The sequence below is a fragment of the Entamoeba nuttalli genome (genome assembly GCF_000257125.1).
Source record: "Entamoeba nuttalli P19 unplaced genomic scaffold asmbl_6977, whole genome shotgun sequence".
NCBI classification, from domain to species: Eukaryota; Evosea; order Mastigamoebida; family Endamoebidae; genus Entamoeba; species Entamoeba nuttalli.
Window position 1 is genome coordinate 1 of NW_008578374.1, and position 18,785 is coordinate 18,785.

The window sequence follows — 18,785 nt, forward strand, 5'->3', positions numbered from 1 at the left end:
GAACATAGTAGTTCTACTATCATATCTTCTTGCCATTAAACCAATTATTTTTTTTTGTTTTAATTGTTTTTTTAATTTTTTCTCTTTTTGGTTTTGAAGTAAAAGGGTTTTAAAAGGGTTGAATAATTAAATGGAATAAATTAAAGAACAATTTCTTCTCTATCAAATTCTTCAATTCCATTGTCAGTCTGAATTAATATCTTCCAATCTGTTGTATAGCCAACAACTATTCCCTTATATTCTTTATTATCTAATGAAGAATTATCAGAAACAAGTCTCAAAGTAACTTTTTTGCCATTTAAGAAATCAATAGATTTAAACTGGTTTAATAAAACAGAATAACTTTGACTAATTAATTCAAAGAATTTGTCTCTAAATGACATCATTACTTCAACTTCATTTATTTTAGAAACATCTCCAATTTCACTAAGACTAATAGAACAGTCAAGATCCTTCTTATAAAAATTAATTCCAATTCCAATGTTAACTAAAAAATTATTATTTTTCCATTCTGCTTCAATTAATATTCCAAATAATTTTTTATTGTTAACATATCCATCATTTGGCCATTTTCCAAATACTTGAATTCCATATTTTTCTTTTAATATAGAACATAAAGAAAGTAATGAAACTACTCCACTTCTTCTTAATTCTTCTTCAGTTTGAGTTTGAAACATAAAAGTAAATAAAATATCATGTTGATCACTTTGCCATACTCTATTTTCTCTTCCTCTTCCTTTAGTCTGATTATGAGTATAAACAATACAACCATTTTCATGTTTTTCATTTTCCCAAATTCTTTTTGCTTCATCCATTGTTGATTCACATGTTTCAATAAACACACAATTCATGACTTTATTATTATAATTTTTAAGGTTCGAAGACATTGTATTAGGGTTTATGTGATAATATTAATACAAAATTAAATAATGATCATCAATTATTATTTGATTATGATGAAGTAATTTAATAAGAAATATAATAAATGATAATACAAAGAATGAAATAAGATAATAATAAATAATAATAAGAAAATAAAAGATATAAATGATGTTAATAATAAATGAATGATAGAAATAGTAATATAATAATAATGATATACTTCAACATAAAATAATAAATAAATGATAATTCAATCAGAAATAACGAAATGATATTTATTTAGAATTAAAATAAAAATCAAATAAGAAGATAAAAACAAGAAGAAAATCTAAATAATAAATAAAACAAAAAATTATTTATTTTAATAAAGTATGATTTGATTAATATTTATTAATCAATAAATAAATGACATTTCTATTAACACTAAATTGGATATTTTTTACTTTTTTTTAAATTAATTAAATTAACCAAAATTTTTTTCAAAAACCTCTCAGTTTATTTCATTATTCGATATTTCTTTCTTATCAACTCCTTTTGAATCAGTAATAATTCTTTTCTTTAAAAGAATGAATATTACAACAAGTATTATCAGAAAACAAATTATAACAAGTAAGCATCCAATCACTATTAATGTGATAACTGATGCGGATAATGAATTATTTTCTACTGATAGTTCAACATCAATATGGATTATTTTATTAGAATTATCAGATGAACCAATAAATATCATCAATGGGATTTGTTTTGATGATATATAAAGAGTTTTACCAAATTCTCCACATGAAGAATCAATTCCATCTTGAATGACATCAAAAGTATTCTTTTTATTTTGATTATCAAATTGAGTATTATTAATAATTTTAATTAATGACTTTATTGTTGTTATTACAGAACAAGTAGAAATTGTAACTGATGAATGCTTTGGAATATTAATAAACATTCCATATCCAATAATTTTAGTATTATTTTCTTTCCAAATACTTGGATAAGAATGAGAACAGTCAACTGTAAATTCATATATTCCAGTGTATTTAATTTCTATTGGATTATTACTTTGTGTATTAGAATTTATTGTTGATTTTGTTGCAATAAATACAAATTCACCAGTTAAATTAGGAATGAAAGAACCTACTTGAATATGATATATTAAACCTTCTGTTGCATTAAATTGAATATATGAACCACCATTTTTAGTTAAAGGAGTTGATTTTTTAATACATGTATATTGATCACAACTACCATTAGCAACAGAAATAATACTATCATAATTTAATTGAGTTGATTGAGTTGATAATGTTATTAATGACGAATCAGTTACTACTAATACAAAAGTATTTGCATTAGTTTTTGTTTTATCACAATAGTCTTGAGTTAATAATTGATTATAATTCCATAATACTGTTGAATAAGGAAGTTGAATTTCTTGAGCAGTAGAACAATCATTTGAATAAGGTATTTCATTTATATATTCTATTTGAACTTTAATATTATCATCATTTGATCCTGGGTCAATAAAAATATATTTTGAAAAACTTGAGTCAATATAAAATGGTCCATTTCTTACTGAACAATAATAATCATTACATCCATTTTTTAATTCAATTGGAATATAATTATGATTTGTTATTCCATATGCATTAATTTTAATAGATTTATAATTTAAATTAGATTTAATAAAATACCATTTTCCTTTTGATTTTATTTCTTTTCCGTAACATCCATGAGAAGAATATTTTAATTCTTTTATTGAAAATAAATCATTTGTATTTTGATCAATAACTTTTGCATTAAAACAAGTGTCATATTGGTATTTTGTTATTGGTTGAATTCTAAGAACTAAATGACAACTTGGTTCAAGACAAATAACACGAAGAATAATATTAATTGAAGATTCATTAGTATATCTAATATACGCGTGATTTCCACATTGTTTTGAAGATGAAATAAGACATAAAGAATTATCACATTGATCAATAATTTCAAAATACGAGCTTCCATCAGTCGACTCACATGTGTCTATTAAAAGTTCATTTTGATGACTTTGTATTTGAACAAAATAAGAAGATCTTTGAATTTGAGTATTTTCGCAATAATTGTTACTTCTTTTTTGAGTTTCATTAATAAAAATTTTATAACTAATAAAATCTTCACAATTAACCACTTCTCTTGTTTGGCATTGGTCAAACTGTGCAAAGCAATTAACGAATAGTAATGATAATAATGAAGTCCAGAACATAAACCGTTAATATTAAGTTCATTTTGGCTTGAAACAAAAAACTTGAATCGAAAAAGGAATTAAAAAAATAAAAGAGAAAACTAAAAAAAATAAAGAAGAATAGAAAATGAAGACTGCCCTTGATATTGTTAATAGAAAAATTTACTCTGCAAGTAAAAGTGTTAAAGAAAAAAGAAATGAAGAGATAAAAGAAGTTGACGAAGAGTTTGAAACAATTGACAATGAATTTAAAATTCAACAATGTCAATTTCAACATATTATGAATTCGTTATCAACACACTTAAATGTTATTAGAAAAACACCCCAAAGTCTTTTGAAGATTGGAGATTCTTTTCTTCAGATATTTAATCAAGAAGATGACATTTATAATCACGTATTACAGTTTAACTCTTCTTGTCAAATTAGACAAATGGCTGAATATGATTATGCTACTGCATATGAAATATTATATTCTAATGCTCATTCATGTATTATTCAATATAATGAATTAGAGGATAGAAAAAAAATAATGAAAGATAGAAAGATTGACTGGGAATTATCACAAAACCGTGTCAGAGAAATGAAAAAAAAGAAAAACCAAAAAGGTATTGATGAATTACTTGAAAAAGAAGAATTTGCAGATGTTGCTTATCATGAACTAAGAAATGAATTAATCCAAGACATGTGTCTTATGATGAATATGGTTGTTAAATATAGAAGTACATTATTTCGTGCTGTAGTTGAACTTGAAATGAAAAAAAGAGATGGTGTTAATGAAGCATTATCTATTATAAGTAAATTTGGTGGAGAACAAGGTGCTGCCCCTCAGTATGTTATTACTGAACCACTTCACAGTTATATTAGTGAATTACATTGTTATGATCATATTCAAAGAAGAAAACATAAAATAACCACGTCATCATCTTCAGGTAGTACTAGTGTTTCTGCAAAACATGTGCCTGAAAAAACATTACCTAAAACACCTTCAAAACCATCACTAATGAGTCAAGAAATGAAATTAAAAAATGAAATAATTAATGGCATTAAGAAAGAAATTGAAGAAGAAAGTCAGTATAAAATTAAAAAAAATGAGACTATGGTTTCTTCTTCTCTTGGTCAATCACAAGAAGAAAAGAAAGAAGAAGGTCAACTACAACAGGAAAAAGAAAAAGAGAATAATGATATTATAACACATAAACCAGAACATAATGAGAAAAAAGAACAAAACCCATTTGATAGTGGTAGTGAAAGTGGTGATATAAGTACTGAAAAGGAAGAAAATAAAACATTGGAAAGTAGTGAATCAAGTCAAGAAGAAGATAAGCTACATAGTACATCATCAGAAAATACTGATGAAAGTAGTGAAGTTATTACTATTCCAGAAGAAAATAAAAATGATGTTATTGAAGTTAATGAAGAACAAGAAAAAACAAATGAGAATAATCAAACTGAAGAACAAAATGATATAAATCTTCAAAATAATCAAAACAAAACCCAAGATGAAACAAAAGAAATAACTCAAAACTCTTCTACTCCAATTGTTTCAAAACCAGAAGAAATTCCATTACCAAATCGACCAATTTTGAGTATGAAAGCATTGTATGACTATGAAGCATCTGACTCTACTGAATTATCATTAAGAGAAGGTGATATTATTAATATCTATGATAATTCTGGTGATTGGTGGATGGCTGAATTAAATGGAAAACGAGGCTTAGTTCCAGCTAATTTTATTGACTATATTAAATAACATAACAAAATTAATTACTGTCATTTAATTCTATTTCTGGTTTAAATAAATATTTTATTATGTATGTTGTAATACTTTATATTGTTGATAAATCATATATCATTAAATAATTAAAATAAAATGACTAAAAAGTATATTTACATTCAAAACTACTCAATTAAATGTTTATTGTATTTAAATTTAATTAAATACATTTAATTGATGTCTTACTTGTTTAAATTGTTTGACTTCTTCTTCAGTAGCAAACATTTCAGGATCTTCAGTTAAATAAGTGTCTTTATGTGTTAAACGATAAACAAGAGCAGGAATAAGTTTATCATCATCAATAGTAAGTTGTTTTTGAGTAATTAAATTTTTCAAAACAACTTTCTTTTCTTCTAACTCAGAACCACCGAAAATAACAGCAAACCTACATCCAATTTCATCTGCATCTCTTAGTTCTTGTTTAATTTTTGGATTTACTCTTTGTAATGTTTCTGCATAAATACCAACTTCCCAAAGTCTATTTAAATATTGAAGTCTATTAATAAGTCTATTCTTATCAACAGAAGCAACAAATACCTCAGTTTGAGCTTCATGTAACTTAGAACTTTTACTTAATTTCTCTTCTAATATAATCATAATTCTTTCAAGTCCAACTGAAAATCCAACACATGGAATCTTATTTGCTCCGAAAATACCGACTAAATTATCGTATCTTCCTCCTCCTGCAATAGATCCTACAGATGTATTTCCAACTACCATAACTGCTTCAAAAATGACTCCTGTATAATAATCTAATCCTCTAACAAGACTCATATCAAATTCAACATTATCTAAACATCCTAAAGCATCACAATATTCAATCAATAACTTCATATCATTCATTGCATCTTTAGCTGTTTCTCCTAATTTCATGTCAACAAGTTTTTGATACATTGCTTTTGGTTTATCATGCATTTTAACATATTCTCCAACTTTCTGTGCAACAGCCCTATCAAGTCCTTTAACTTCTACCATTTCTTTTTCAACATCCTCCCATGAAACTTTATCTAATTTATCTACTGCACTGAAAATTGCTGGGAATTTTTCTCTTGGAACACCTGCAAGAACAAAAATTGCGTCTAAAAGTTTTCTATGATTAATCTTAATTCTGAATGTTCCAATCTCTAAATCAGTTAAAACTTCATTAAGAATAGATACAATTTCTGCATCAGGAATCATTGGATCATATTCACCTGCAATATCAAAATCACATTGACAAAATTCTCTCTGTCTTCCACGTGTCATATATGGTTGATCTCTTCTATAAACCTTACCAATTTGATATCTTTTAATCTTTTTGACTCCATTAGTAGCAAGATATCTTGCAAAAGGAACAGTTAAATCATATCTCATTGATAACTTTTCACCTTCTCCTTGATCAGCTAAGTCATAAATAAGTTTTCCTCCCTCTTCTCCATATTTTGAAGTAAGAATATCTTTTAATTCAAATACTGGAGTATCAATGGTAACAGCCCCATGTCTTCTAAAACATCTAGTAATAGTTTGAATAGCAGTTTCTCTTGCATTCATTGTTTTAGGGAAATAATCACGAGTTCCTTTAGGTGTCTTTACAAGGAATTTTAATTGTTCCTTTTTTGTTTCTTTTTTTGGTTGTTTTGGAGTGTTTTGTTGAGACACTTCTTTAACTTCGTTGTTGGTAATTGGTTCAGTAGACATAATCTAAATCTGTATTGTTCATTTTGTTAAACCCTATTTTTTTGTTTTTATCAACTATTTTTGCTTTGTGCTTTTCTTTCACTATAAAATATTTAAATCATTAGTATATTTTTGTTTTTATAGAAGAAAAAAAATCTTCTTGTTATTTATACTTTTTAAAATAATAATAATTTTTTATTATAATTTAATTTTTTTTAGAAATTTTACTATCTTTTTAGTAATTTAAAATATCAAAAATTTGTTTTATTAATTTTTTTTAAAAAGGTACTTCAGCCTAACCATTAAATAAGTTATTTAATGTTTTATATAACTAGTAATGATATTGCGAGTATTAAAACATTTATAAGAAAAGAAAAATTTAAACAATTTTTATGTTAAATAATAAGATATGACTCATTTAGATGTATAATTTTATTGAAATATTTTCTCTTTAAGTTTTGATTTATTAGAGTCGTTATAACAAAAAGAAAAATAATATGTGACATAAAAATAATTTCATTTTATATATTATAGTACTGTTTTTTAATTTACTAATGAAAAAAGTATCAATAAATAATAATCAACTTCATAAAATGAGCTAAATAGACTTTCAATTATTATATTTTAGAGTTAATATTTTTCATCAAAATGATTTATGCCAAAAAGTTAAAAACAAATAGAAATAACAAAACTTTATTTAAATATAATGAGAGAATATTAATATAAAATTTTTGTGGCTTATAATTCTAAAAAAAAAATCAAGAGATTATCGCACTGCTTAGTGATAAATATGTTTTAAGAAGAGTTGTTATAAAAAATAATAAATCATTTATTCAATCATCAATTAGTTAATATTAAATCTTATTTTGATTTTTTCTTATTTTCTCTTAATAAACATGAATTTTTATAGAGAAAAACTCCCTTCTTTTTTAATCTTTTTCCAAACACTAAGAACTTTCTGTATTAACGGAATTTGCAGAAGAAAAAAAAGAATTAGAAATTAAGTGTTTAGTGAAATGTCTTATAAGATCCCTCGTTCAGAAGCTCTTGAAATTAATGAATCACCAAGTAGACTCAAAAGCTCTTTCTTTAAAATTAAGTCTATGGCTTCACATAACCTTCACGAACATTGGGGAGTTATTTGGGGGAATTTTCAAACGTTATTAGGGGAAGTTACAACTAAGGATTTACTAACTGAAACACAGTGGAAAATACCAAGAACATTTAAACTTAGACAAGAACAACATGAAAGTCATGTATTTTTATTGAACGTTATATCTTATCCAGATTTGGCTAAACGTCAATTGATGATGGAATATTGTCAAAACACTCCTCGGATACAAGAAATACAAAGTAAAATTATAAGTTATGGAATGAATCAATATTATAAATCAATTCCTTTAAAAGCATCAATTCATGTTGATAGACCAACAGAAATAAGAATTCAAACTACACACATTCCAACATATTATCAATATGAGTTTGGAGTTCAAAAATTTGATGAAAATGATGTTGACATTGTTGTTTTTACTCTTCATATACCATTTATGGTTACATGTCCAACAGGATATCCAGTGATTGTTGTTGATGTTGGAGTGTATTTGCCTAAAGGAATAATTAATCACAAATCATTTCATGATTCATTTTATGATTACATCAATCGTATCTTCTTTTATTATCAATTACTAAATATAACAATAAATAGGGAAGAATCAACAAATTATCTTAATGAACAATTACTTACATTTATTGATAAAATTGATGAATTTATTCAATTATTATACTCAAAAAAACAATACCATCTTCAATTACAATTCATTTATGAAGGTCATTCATTTATGGAACGTACTCGATATATTTCAGCAATTATTTCTGGTTATCTTCGAAGTTATTACACTGTTTGTGTTCCAACTTCTACAGATGAAATTAATGATATTTCATTATTATTGGATCAATTTTCATCTCCAACAATGATGGAGTTACACTCAAATAATCTTACTGTTCAAATCAATCCTTTTTTTACTGTTCAGTTTGTTACAGCTATCGAACCAACAGATTATTTTATTTTTCCTTTTCCTTTATGTCTCATTGTAACAAAACAACTTTCAGTAGAGACAATGAAAGAAGTTAATATAATTTCTTATTATGCTTCAAGAGCAAGTTATTTCATTAATATCATTGACAAAGCACTAAAACTTGAAAATCCATTTCCTCAAATAAGTCCAATTGAATTATTACTTCCTTTAGACCATGAATTTATTATTGAAGACCTTGTAAAACGATCTGTTGAATTAATTGATAAACGTAAAACATTAATAGCTAAATACCTATTTAAGGAGATATCAATCTTATTAATGAGTAAAGCAAGTATTTTATATAATGAACTATTGACACTTAATATTCCATTTGGTAAAACAATAATAGAAAAAATGGAGTCTTGTCTTGACTTACAAAAAGCAGACCTTCAACTAATTATTTGTATGTTAAAATATGAACAACCTATCATAGTAGCAAAGTTTCATGAAGCATTAACAGAGGCACTAGTTGAGGAAAGCCAAATCAAAAAGAATTTTTTTTAAAGTCAAATATCATTGTATTTTTGTTAACAAGTTTTTTTTGATTTTCTTTTTCAACTACAACAAATAATAATAATATGTGAAAATACTCTGATAAGATTAATCCATTAATAACATAGTGAATAATAGAAATAACGGTACTTCTTTGATGTGAATTTGTTTGTTAAAGTTAATGACTATACTATAAAGTAGTAAAAAAAATATTGTCTAATATCATCTTTTTTCTATTTCTCTATACACATAGTACTAAACAAATTAAAACCAATATTCTAACTTTCAAAATAGTTAGTAGTTTTTCTATTAACGAACAATAAATAAGCTAATTATTACATTGAGCTATATAAATTGAAGTCTAGTATCTCCAGCTTTGATTAAATAAATCCTAAAAGTTATGAGTAACTAAAAAGACAATTATATCTTTTCAACGTAAATTTTGAAAAGAAATAAATTTAAACCTAATTTAAGATTCTAAAAAAGAAAGTGATTATATCATTTTTTGTCAATTATCACTTTTTAATCTTTACTACCTATATAAACGTTTGGAAATATTTTATAAACAGTTATTATAATTGTATGAGTGTGAAAGTATTAGAACCACATCAATTGACTATGACCTTAAACGCTGAACCTATTGATGGTCAACATAAATTAAATACTTCTTGGACGTTATGGTATGACCAACCTTCAAATGAAAGTATTCCCTATGGGTCAAACACAAAAGAGGTTTATTGTTTTGGTACTGTTGAAAATTTTTGGAGAATGTACAACAATATCATCAAAGCCTCTGATTTAGTTTGTATGAGTAGTTATTATCTATTTAGAAAAGGTATTGAACCAAAATGGGAAGATGCACAAAATAAAAATGGAGGTAGATGGATTCATTATTGTAGTAAAACTATGAAGAATGAAGGAATTGAGGAAAAGTGGTTAAACACTATTTTAGCGTGCATTGGAGAAGATTTTCCTTCAAGTGAGTTAGTCAAAGGGTGTGTTTTTAATTGTAAAAAAAATCAAATAAGAATTTCTTTATGGTTAGGGGAGCATGATGATTCTAAAGCTGTGAAATTGATTGGAAGTAAGTTTAAATCAATTCTTGATCTTGATCAGGAAAAAATAGTCTTCCATATTCACCAAGATTCTGTTGATGGACGTTTCTTTAATGTTATCAGTTTATAATATCAAACCATATTAATAAACAATTAGTTATTATTTTCTTCAATAATTCTTTTTAATACTTCTGTGGTAATATCAAAGTCTTTATCTGAACTTTCTTTTACTTTACAAGCTCTTCTAATTCTTTCTAATTCTTTCTTTTTATTAATTATTTCATCGTTAATTTTTTCTTGATAATATTTTCTTTGTTCTTTAATTTTTTCTTGTTTTGCTTTCTCATCCATTGTTTTACAATTTTTTTCCACCCATTCTAATACCATAATTTCTATTTTTCTACGTAATTCATGTTCAATAATCTCCTGATCCATGAAATTATTCTTTTTTGGTTTGGTCATATAGTACTGACTACCAACATTTTCAGTATTCTTTTTTAGATATGATTTACTCATTTGAACATAGCCAGAAGTACCAGTTCCACGGACTGTTCGTAGTCCTAAATTATTATACATTTATGAAATTTTTAGTTCTTTTCTTATATTCATTATAATTTCTTATATTAAAGCTATAATTAATAAAAAGAAATTATTAAAACTAAAAAAAAGTAACCCTTTTAACCATTATGCAATACATCGCAGCTTATATTCTTTGTACTATTGGACACGAACACGCAGAAGAAGCTAAGGTTAAAGAAATTCTTACTGCTGCTGGTGCTGAAATTGATGAAGCTAAAATCAAAGAAGTTTTCGATGCCATGAATGGTAAGAACGTTTGGGAAGTTATTGAAGCTGGAAAGAAACAAATGGGATCAATGGCTGTTGCAGCTGCTGCTCCAGCCGCTACTGCTGCACAAACTGAAACTAAAGCCGAAGAAAAGAAAGAAGAGAAAAAAGAAGAAGAAGAAGAGGAAGACTTCGGAGGATTTGGTGATCTCTTCTAATTGAAATGCTTTGTGTTATTTAACAATTTTTTATAACAAAATTTTTTAATAAAACAAAATTGTAGGAAAGTAAGAAGTGAATTTTTAGAAATAATGAAAAAAAAAAATAAAACTTCAAAAAGTAAAAAATAAAAACTTCAAGTACTAAAAAATCAAATAGAAAGGAAATGGAAGTAGAAATTCAAAAAGGAATTGATCAATTAGACAACCAAGTGACTAACACCATTAATAGTGCTATTCAAGTTATTCAAAAAAGTGTTACAGAAAAAGGAGAACGATTAATGAATAAATTAAATCATCAAACAGCATGGTTACGTAAACATTTATTTAGACCTAATATTCTTCTTAGTGCTGTAGAAAAACATGTTAAAACAACTTCATTATTATATTCTCCATTGAGGTCATTTACTATTTCACATTTTCCATCATCAGGAAATGATGTTAATATTCTTCAACCATTACCATCAGTTACGTTAAATGAAATATTACCAATTGGTGATTTAGAAATAGAAAGTTATATATTATTATTAGTTGTGATTGCTTGTCTTGATAATCAAAAATACCCTGAGGCTTTCTTTTGGGCACAACAATCAGTTAGTCGTGCACATTTATTACATATTTCTACAGATGCTTTAATTGCAAAATTATATTTTTATTATGAACGTGCTGCAGAGCTTTGTAAAGTAACTATCATTGACCAATTATTAATAGCTCATACTACAGCAACATTAAGACAAGCTAATGAAACAAAAGCTACATTAACTAATCTTATTGTTCGTTGTTATTTGGCTACATCACAATACTCAGTTTGTGAAAAGTTTATTACAAAAAGTTTAATTAACCAAAGTGTCTCTAATCAACAACAAGCTCGTTATTATTATTATCTTGGAAGAATTCAATGTATTCATTTAAAATATTCAGATGCCTATGACTCATTAACAACAGCTATAAGAAAAGCACCACAATTACCAAAAGCATATGGATTTCATGTTTGTGTAACTAAATGGTTAACACTTGTTCAATTATTAATGGGAGAAATTCCAAGAAGAAATGTATTTTTACAAAATGGAATGTTAAAAGCACTTCTTCCATACTATAGATTAACTCAAGCAGTTCAGGTTGGTGGTTTAGAAGAATTTAAGAAAGTGGTTGAAGAATTTAAAGATTGGTTTACAGAAGATAAAACAAATGGACTAGTTATTCGTATTAGACAAAATGTTATTAAAACTGCTATTAGAAAGATTTATGTTTCATACAGTAGAATTGGATTATCAGAAATTCAAAAGAAATTACAATTAGATAGTGTTGAAGATACTGAATTTATTGTTGCTAAATGTATTCAAGATAATGTTATTGATGCAGTAATTGATCATGAAAATCAAATATTAATTGGTAAAAATACATTAGATATTTATACTACTAATGAACCTCAAATTATTTTAGAAAATAGAATCCGTGGATGTATGCAATTACAAAGAGATATTGAAAAAGCTATGATTTTTGAAGATAATACAAAGAGAGTATTAGAATCAGGTGCTTATTTCAATGTTGATATTCATGATAACGGTATTATTGGAGATATGCATTAATTATTAAGAATATCATTGAAGAAGAAAAACAAATAATTGACTTTTTTTTCTTTTTTAAATTAAATTCATTTAAAATGCTGGTAACAAACAATCATCTTCATTGGTTCCATATTTACCTTCTTTACTTTGCCAATCATAATAATAAAGTTTCATTGCTTCATTCACTTTTGTTGGAATAATATTTTTTATTGGAAACCTTATTGAAACACATCTTCTTGAATGATCTGCTCTTAAATACTCTAACACTTTTGGTTTCATCATCTTAATAATTCTTGGGACAAAATAAAAACAAACACAATCACATTGATAAAAGTCAAAATCTGGTCGTGAAAAGTCATCGACTTGAAAGTGAAGATAAGTATTTAACTTTTTTTCATTCATTTCTTTTATACACCCATCAATCAAATCTTGATTAATATCAATCCCAACTCCTTTACAATGAGTTAACTCAACTGCACTAATAACTATTCTACCATCTCCACATCCAACATCAATTATTTTATCTTTTTCTGTAACACCTAATAATTTTATAACTTCTTCACAGAGTTGTGGTGGTGATGTGATAAATGGAATGAGTTGACCTTGAGGTGGTTCAGGTTCATTTGCATAAGGCATCCAATCATTGTCCATTGTTATTGTTTCTCCATATTTTTTTTTAAAAACCTAATTATCTTTTTTTAGAAATAAAAACGTTTTTTATAACAATTTTATGTTTTTAAATAAAAACATCAATAGAAAAAATAATAATTTAATCTTCATAATTAACTAGTTCTTTTAAAAAGAAACTAAAAATTTTTTTAAAAGACAGATGAAGTTGTTCAATACTATTTGGACGATATTATTAAAAAGTATTAATGGAGAATCACCATCTATTTCTGAAGTTATGAAAATTAATTCTATGGTATCTGAAATAATTTCTCATCAAACTACTGAGAGAGTATGTCAATTATATGAGTTATTAGATAAGTCTTTACAAGAGTTCTTTGCTAAAGTCTTAAAGACCTTTGAGTCTTTCTCACCAAATAAAATTTTAGTGTCATATTTGACATTTATTCAAACACTATCTCATCTTAGAAAGATGATGAAGATAGTACTATATCCTATCTACATAACTATTCCTATGATCAGATCTCAAAAATTCTCTTCTTTCCCAACACCAGAACAAGTATTCTTAAATGGACTTAGAAATTATTTTTATACACCTCTTGTTGGTCAATTAGATCCTAACATTAATAAAGAAATGGATTATTACACATCTTCGAATACTGAACTTTCTAAAAAGGCTGAACTAAAATTAACTCAGTTCTATACTAATTTATGGGATATGGCAAGTTGTTCTTCATATATTAATCAAGAAGATAATAAAACACAAGAAATCTTAAAATATTGTACCTTTGTATTAAATCATTTTAATAATCTCGAAAATAATTTTGTTGTCATTTATCATTATTGTGAAAAGACAGTTCCTTTATCTGTTCGAGAAGAGGTAGAAAAAGTATTATATACCAAAATATTTGGTCAAGAGCCATTAGAAAAGTTTACTTCTATTTTTATTCACCACTTCACTTCAAATTTTGAATATACTCAAACAATTTATCGTGCCTCAAAAACTATTGGACTTTCTAGTAAATTTGATGAAGTATTAAAAGAATTCTTAGTAAATGATTTTAAAGAAAAAGAAGAAAAACAAATTATTGTTAATTATGTGTATTGGAAAAATTTTATACAAGTACATTATCCAGAAGTTACAGATTTTAATAATAGTCTTAAAAATGTTCTAAATAATTTGTTGTCTAAAGGATTTGGTGTTAAAACAGTTGCTGTTGAATTGATGAAAGATAATGAAACAAGTGTTGCAATGGAATTATATAACATTTGTGAAATTAAAGACTCGATTCATACCTCATTAATATCATTCATTGGAGTTGCTCTTGTTAATGGAAAAGAAGTTCCACATAAGTTTTTACAGTCTGTTAGTCCATCAACTGGAGGTAGTTTCATTTATAGAACAAAACGAATGATTGCTGATTCAAAAGAATCTTCAGAATTATCTCATCAGTTTATGAAAACAACATATTATCAATGTTTACACACATCAATGAAAATTAATGTTTTAATTGCTACTAATCATATTTGGCCATTAACATTTGTTTCTGTACCACCATTAGAAGCTTTAAAACCTATTATTGTTATGTTTGTTGGATTTTATCATAAAAAATATGTTAAAAGAATGTTAAGATTTTTACATAAGTCATCAATTTATAATATACAATTTAATGGGTGTAAAGGAATTCATACGTTAAATCATAGTCAAGCAGTAGCATTAATTATGGCGAGTGAAGGAAATTTAACAGAAGATGAATTTAAAAACAAAGTTATTGGTGGAGAGGGAGTTATTTCATTTTTAAAGAAAATGAATTTAATTGATACAAATAATAAAATTATTCCAATTCAGGAAGATGTAAATGTCTCAACACATAAAGTAATTTCAAAACAAAAAATAAAGGAAGAATCTATCATCAAAGATACTAGTTTAGCTATTCAAGCCAAGATTGTTAGAACAATGAAAAAAGCCAAGTCAGCAACAAAAAAACAAATCATTTTTATGATACAATCTGATGACTTAGTTGTCGATGCAAAACTCATTCAGCCTTATCTTGATGAAATGGTAATCAAAGAATATTTAGAGTATGACTCTAACAAGGACATTTACAATTATATTTCATAAAACATTTTTTTTAATTATTTTTACGTTATTTATAAAACCCTTTTACTTGAAAACCCAAAAGTTGTTGAAGAATGGAACAAATATTGAAAGATAAACAAGAGGTAAGAAATGACATGAGAAGAAGTAGAAGGAGAGAAATGATGGAACAAAAAAGAAATCAAATTAGTAGTGAAGTTGTTAACGTTCCAATATTACCAACAATTGAGGTTATTTCCCAACAATGTAATGATGTAATGAACCAAGGAAATTTATCATTAATTCCAACACTTAGGTCGTATTTATCAAACGAGTCATTACAACAATCATTAATAATTAAATCTGGGATTATTCCGTATTTAGTTAGAACATTACCAAATATGGAAACAGTGTCGTTACTTAATACTCTTTTTCTATTGAATGATTTTTGTTCACTTAGTGAAGAATGTTCAAAGCACCTTCTTGATAGTGGGTTTAATTCTCACGTTCATTTATTATTACAAAGCGATAATATTTCAATAGTTATTTCAACAATTTATATTCTTTCAAATATTAGTGCATTTGATGAATTAAAGTTAATTATTTCACAACTTAATGTTATCAATATTTATTCAACACTCTTTCAAAAATATAAATCCGATAAATCATTACAACATGCAATGTCATGGCTCTTTCTTAATATGTGTAGAGGAAGTATAATAAATTATAATGAAGTTAGTCAATACATACAATATTTCTTAGTTCAAGTAAATGACATTTACGATGTTGATTCTGTTTCAGATGCATTATGGGCATTTTATTATGTAAGTAGTAAACCAAAATTTAGTGATTTAATTGATAATGATATTGTCTATGAAAAAGTTATTCAATACTTACCAAATGATAATATAAAATTATCAATTCCTTCAGTAAAAATTGCAAATAATATGATTGTTAAAAATGAATTTATTGTAGAGAAAATGATATCATATGGAATATTAGATATATTAAAAGAATTAACTAAAAAAAATCAAAACGACCAAATTTCAGACGTTTATCAAATTCTTTCAAACATTGCTGCATGTGAAAATATTGAAATAATTAAACAATTTGAAAGCAGTGGATTTATTGAACTACTTATACATTCTTATGAAGATGAGGAAAGAAGTTTTGTCAAAGAAAACATTGAGTGGACGTTAGCAAATTATATATATGGTTGTTCAAATGAATTATTATCTTTAACTCTACAAAAAAGTATTGGAATACTTCCAATACTTATTCAAATATTACAAAACCATATGACTGAAATAAAAAAACAACAATTAATTTCTATTACTTTAAAAGGAATATTAAATATTTTAAAATTTGCAGATGAAGTTAATTTAGATTTAACATCAATCTTAGAACAATTCTATTTTGAAAATATTTGTGAAGATCTTTCAGTTTGTTCATTATTAAATGATTTTTTTTTATTACTTAAAGATATTTATTTAGTAGTTAAGCTCTAAGAATTCAACTGTCAGAAAAAGAGCTCAATTTATTTTGGATAATTATTTTGCGTTTGACGACGATGAACTTTAATTAATTTTTTTTCTCTTTTGTTTTTGTGTTTAAATAATAGCGGAGATAATATTAAAAAAAAACAACATATCTTTGGTTGTCAATAATAAAAATTAAATGATTTAATGTTGCTTTTTTTGTTATTTATTGTCATTAAAAAGGATAATTTCTTATTTGTTATGAAATTAATGGTATTTGAGAAAAAAGTTTTTGAAGAAAGAATCAATTTCTGAAATAAGTAATAATCATTAATTATTTGAATTGGTATTGTTTTAACTTTTAGAAATGTTTTTTTTAGTATAACCATTATAATTCTTAAATTCATTTGAAGAAATAAATTAATGTTTTATGAAATAATATAACAATACAATAATAATAATAATGCCAATCAATCCACCATAAACAATTAATTTATCAACTTTATTTCTTGAATGAATTAAATCCATTACTGTTTTAGATAATCCTAAAATACTTGTCATTTCACTCCATCTTAATTGAGTGTGAGATAATCTTGAATCTTGTTCTTCAATCATAAAAACTGTTGCATTAATATTCTCACTAATATCATGAGCTAATGCTTCAGATGCTCTTAGTGATTCATTTTCTTTCGCATATAATCCCATTCTTGTTTTTCTCATACCAACACGTTCTTCATTTTTTTTTGATGTATCATTTATTTTGTCAATATAATCTTTCTTTTCTGTTTCTTTAGCATCAATTTCTTCAACTAAACTTTTTCTTTCTTCTTCAATTTGGTCTATTTTACTAGAATATTATTTATTAATTCAATCTTGGGTAATTCATTACTTAATAATAAACAAACGCAACAAAAAACATCCTTTTAGTTGCTTCAACAGAAACAATATTTTCTTTTATCTCTTTGATTTCTCCATCAATAACACCAATTTTAGAAAGTAATGACTCTGTTGGTGGAAATGTAATTACAGCATATTCTTTTGGTTCACTTGATAAGATTAAATCTGTTTCATTTACAATAGCGTCCCATTCATTTCTTACTTCAACAAGTTCAGTTTCGACGTTAATCAATAATCTTTTTAAATCTGTCATTAATTTATCAATTGTTTTTGACAGTTCTTTTAACCCCAAAATTACTTTTCAATGATGAATTTTTATTGTTTTATATCCCATGATATTTTTTTTATAAATATTTTTTGTATGACATTTTTATTTCTATCAAACAAAAATGATATTTGTTAGAGAATAAAAAAATAACGTGGCAACTTGGTAGGGATTATGAAGTTATTAACTGGCTAACTTTTTTCCTCACAAAAAGGGAATTAAATGAAGGAAAAGCCGTTTTTGAGGAAGAAATGAAGAGAAAAAGTTCAGATGAAGAAAATGAGGATTAATGAAAAATCTTAGTCATCTAATAAATAGTAACAAGACCAACAAATGAGAAGGAACATTAACGAAGATATTGATCTTTCTTTTTTGACGACTCAAAAAGAGAAAGTAAAGTTTCAAAAATTTAATGATGAAGCAGAGAAATTATTAAATCAAATGGAGAGATGTAAGGTTTGGACTGATATTCTTCAAATGGTTCAAACCTTTACTAAATTTATTAAAAATAACAAAGAGTTTCCTGTTGTTCCTGCTAAACAAACATTTATGAGAAGAATGGCACAGGCACTAGACCCACAAATACCAGCTGGAGTGCATAACCAAGTATTAGAATTATTTTCACTATTGTTTGAAAGAATAGGACAAAACAGAATTATGGCTGATATCTGGTGTTTTACACCAGGAATTTTTCCATTAATACGAAGTGGAGCAACAGAT

The 18,785-nt window shown here is 25.7% G+C and overlaps 14 protein-coding genes across 14 annotated transcripts in view; 8 read left to right on the top strand and 6 right to left on the bottom strand.

Annotated features, from left to right (window-relative positions):
* Positions 1-140: 140 nt before the first annotated feature.
* On the bottom strand, positions 141-851 carry ENU1_162460 (biotin--[acetyl-CoA-carboxylase] ligase domain containing protein; the record flags this gene model as incomplete). Its single annotated transcript, XM_008860867.1, has 1 exon — positions 141-851. The coding sequence occupies one exon, from the start codon at positions 849-851 to the stop codon at positions 141-143; it is 711 nt and encodes a 236-aa protein (XP_008859089.1).
* Positions 852-1,372: 521 nt separating this feature from the next.
* ENU1_162470 (hypothetical protein) lies at positions 1,373-1,822 on the bottom strand (the record flags this gene model as incomplete). The annotated part of the gene is made up of 1 exon (XM_008860868.1): positions 1,373-1,822. The coding sequence occupies one exon, from the start codon at positions 1,820-1,822 to the stop codon at positions 1,373-1,375; it is 450 nt and encodes a 149-aa protein (XP_008859090.1).
* A 1,402-nt stretch (positions 1,823-3,224) lies between these two features.
* On the top strand, positions 3,225-4,847 carry ENU1_162480 (SH3 domain containing protein; the record flags this gene model as incomplete). The annotated part of the gene is made up of 1 exon (XM_008860869.1): positions 3,225-4,847. One exon carries the CDS (start codon positions 3,225-3,227, stop codon positions 4,845-4,847), a length of 1,623 nt encoding a protein of 540 aa, XP_008859091.1.
* A 180-nt stretch (positions 4,848-5,027) lies between these two features.
* ENU1_162490 (histidine--tRNA ligase) lies at positions 5,028-6,548 on the bottom strand (the record flags this gene model as incomplete). The annotated part of the gene is made up of 1 exon (XM_008860870.1): positions 5,028-6,548. The coding sequence occupies one exon, from the start codon at positions 6,546-6,548 to the stop codon at positions 5,028-5,030; it is 1,521 nt and encodes a 506-aa protein (XP_008859092.1).
* Positions 6,549-7,543: 995 nt separating this feature from the next.
* ENU1_162500 (hypothetical protein) lies at positions 7,544-9,106 on the top strand (the record flags this gene model as incomplete). The annotated part of the gene is made up of 1 exon (XM_008860871.1): positions 7,544-9,106. One exon carries the CDS (start codon positions 7,544-7,546, stop codon positions 9,104-9,106), a length of 1,563 nt encoding a protein of 520 aa, XP_008859093.1.
* A 570-nt stretch (positions 9,107-9,676) lies between these two features.
* Positions 9,677-10,279, top strand: ENU1_162510 (eukaryotic translation initiation factor 4E, putative; the record flags this gene model as incomplete). Its single annotated transcript, XM_008860872.1, has 1 exon — positions 9,677-10,279. The coding sequence occupies one exon, from the start codon at positions 9,677-9,679 to the stop codon at positions 10,277-10,279; it is 603 nt and encodes a 200-aa protein (XP_008859094.1).
* A 23-nt stretch (positions 10,280-10,302) lies between these two features.
* Positions 10,303-10,725, bottom strand: ENU1_162520 (hypothetical protein; the record flags this gene model as incomplete). Its single annotated transcript, XM_008860873.1, has 1 exon — positions 10,303-10,725. One exon carries the CDS (start codon positions 10,723-10,725, stop codon positions 10,303-10,305), a length of 423 nt encoding a protein of 140 aa, XP_008859095.1.
* Positions 10,726-10,835: 110 nt separating this feature from the next.
* ENU1_162530 (60S acidic ribosomal protein P2, putative) lies at positions 10,836-11,153 on the top strand (the record flags this gene model as incomplete). Its single annotated transcript, XM_008860874.1, has 1 exon — positions 10,836-11,153. One exon carries the CDS (start codon positions 10,836-10,838, stop codon positions 11,151-11,153), a length of 318 nt encoding a protein of 105 aa, XP_008859096.1.
* Positions 11,154-11,320: 167 nt separating this feature from the next.
* ENU1_162540 (proteasome regulatory subunit, putative) lies at positions 11,321-12,742 on the top strand (the record flags this gene model as incomplete). The annotated part of the gene is made up of 1 exon (XM_008860875.1): positions 11,321-12,742. One exon carries the CDS (start codon positions 11,321-11,323, stop codon positions 12,740-12,742), a length of 1,422 nt encoding a protein of 473 aa, XP_008859097.1.
* Positions 12,743-12,811: 69 nt separating this feature from the next.
* On the bottom strand, positions 12,812-13,372 carry ENU1_162550 (SAM-dependent methyltransferase, putative; the record flags this gene model as incomplete). The annotated part of the gene is made up of 1 exon (XM_008860876.1): positions 12,812-13,372. One exon carries the CDS (start codon positions 13,370-13,372, stop codon positions 12,812-12,814), a length of 561 nt encoding a protein of 186 aa, XP_008859098.1.
* A 178-nt stretch (positions 13,373-13,550) lies between these two features.
* ENU1_162560 (hypothetical protein) lies at positions 13,551-15,470 on the top strand (the record flags this gene model as incomplete). The annotated part of the gene is made up of 1 exon (XM_008860877.1): positions 13,551-15,470. One exon carries the CDS (start codon positions 13,551-13,553, stop codon positions 15,468-15,470), a length of 1,920 nt encoding a protein of 639 aa, XP_008859099.1.
* Positions 15,471-15,541: 71 nt separating this feature from the next.
* On the top strand, positions 15,542-17,006 carry ENU1_162570 (hypothetical protein; the record flags this gene model as incomplete). The annotated part of the gene is made up of 2 exons (XM_008860878.1): positions 15,542-16,867; positions 16,923-17,006. 2 exons carry the CDS (start codon positions 15,542-15,544, stop codon positions 17,004-17,006), a joined length of 1,410 nt encoding a protein of 469 aa, XP_008859100.1.
* A 317-nt stretch (positions 17,007-17,323) lies between these two features.
* On the bottom strand, positions 17,324-18,053 carry ENU1_162580 (hypothetical protein; the record flags this gene model as incomplete). The annotated part of the gene is made up of 2 exons (XM_008860879.1): positions 17,324-17,750; positions 17,809-18,053. The coding sequence occupies 2 exons, from the start codon at positions 18,051-18,053 to the stop codon at positions 17,324-17,326; spliced, it is 672 nt and encodes a 223-aa protein (XP_008859101.1).
* A 345-nt stretch (positions 18,054-18,398) lies between these two features.
* ENU1_162590 (dopey domain containing protein, putative) overlaps positions 18,399-18,785 on the top strand; it is a gene marked incomplete at both ends in the record, with an annotated part of 423 nt that continues 36 nt past the window's right edge. Inside the window, one exon of the mRNA XM_008860880.1 lies at positions 18,399-18,785. This exon is cut by the window's right edge and continues 36 nt beyond it. Coding sequence (XP_008859102.1) covers positions 18,399-18,785 — 387 coding nt within the window.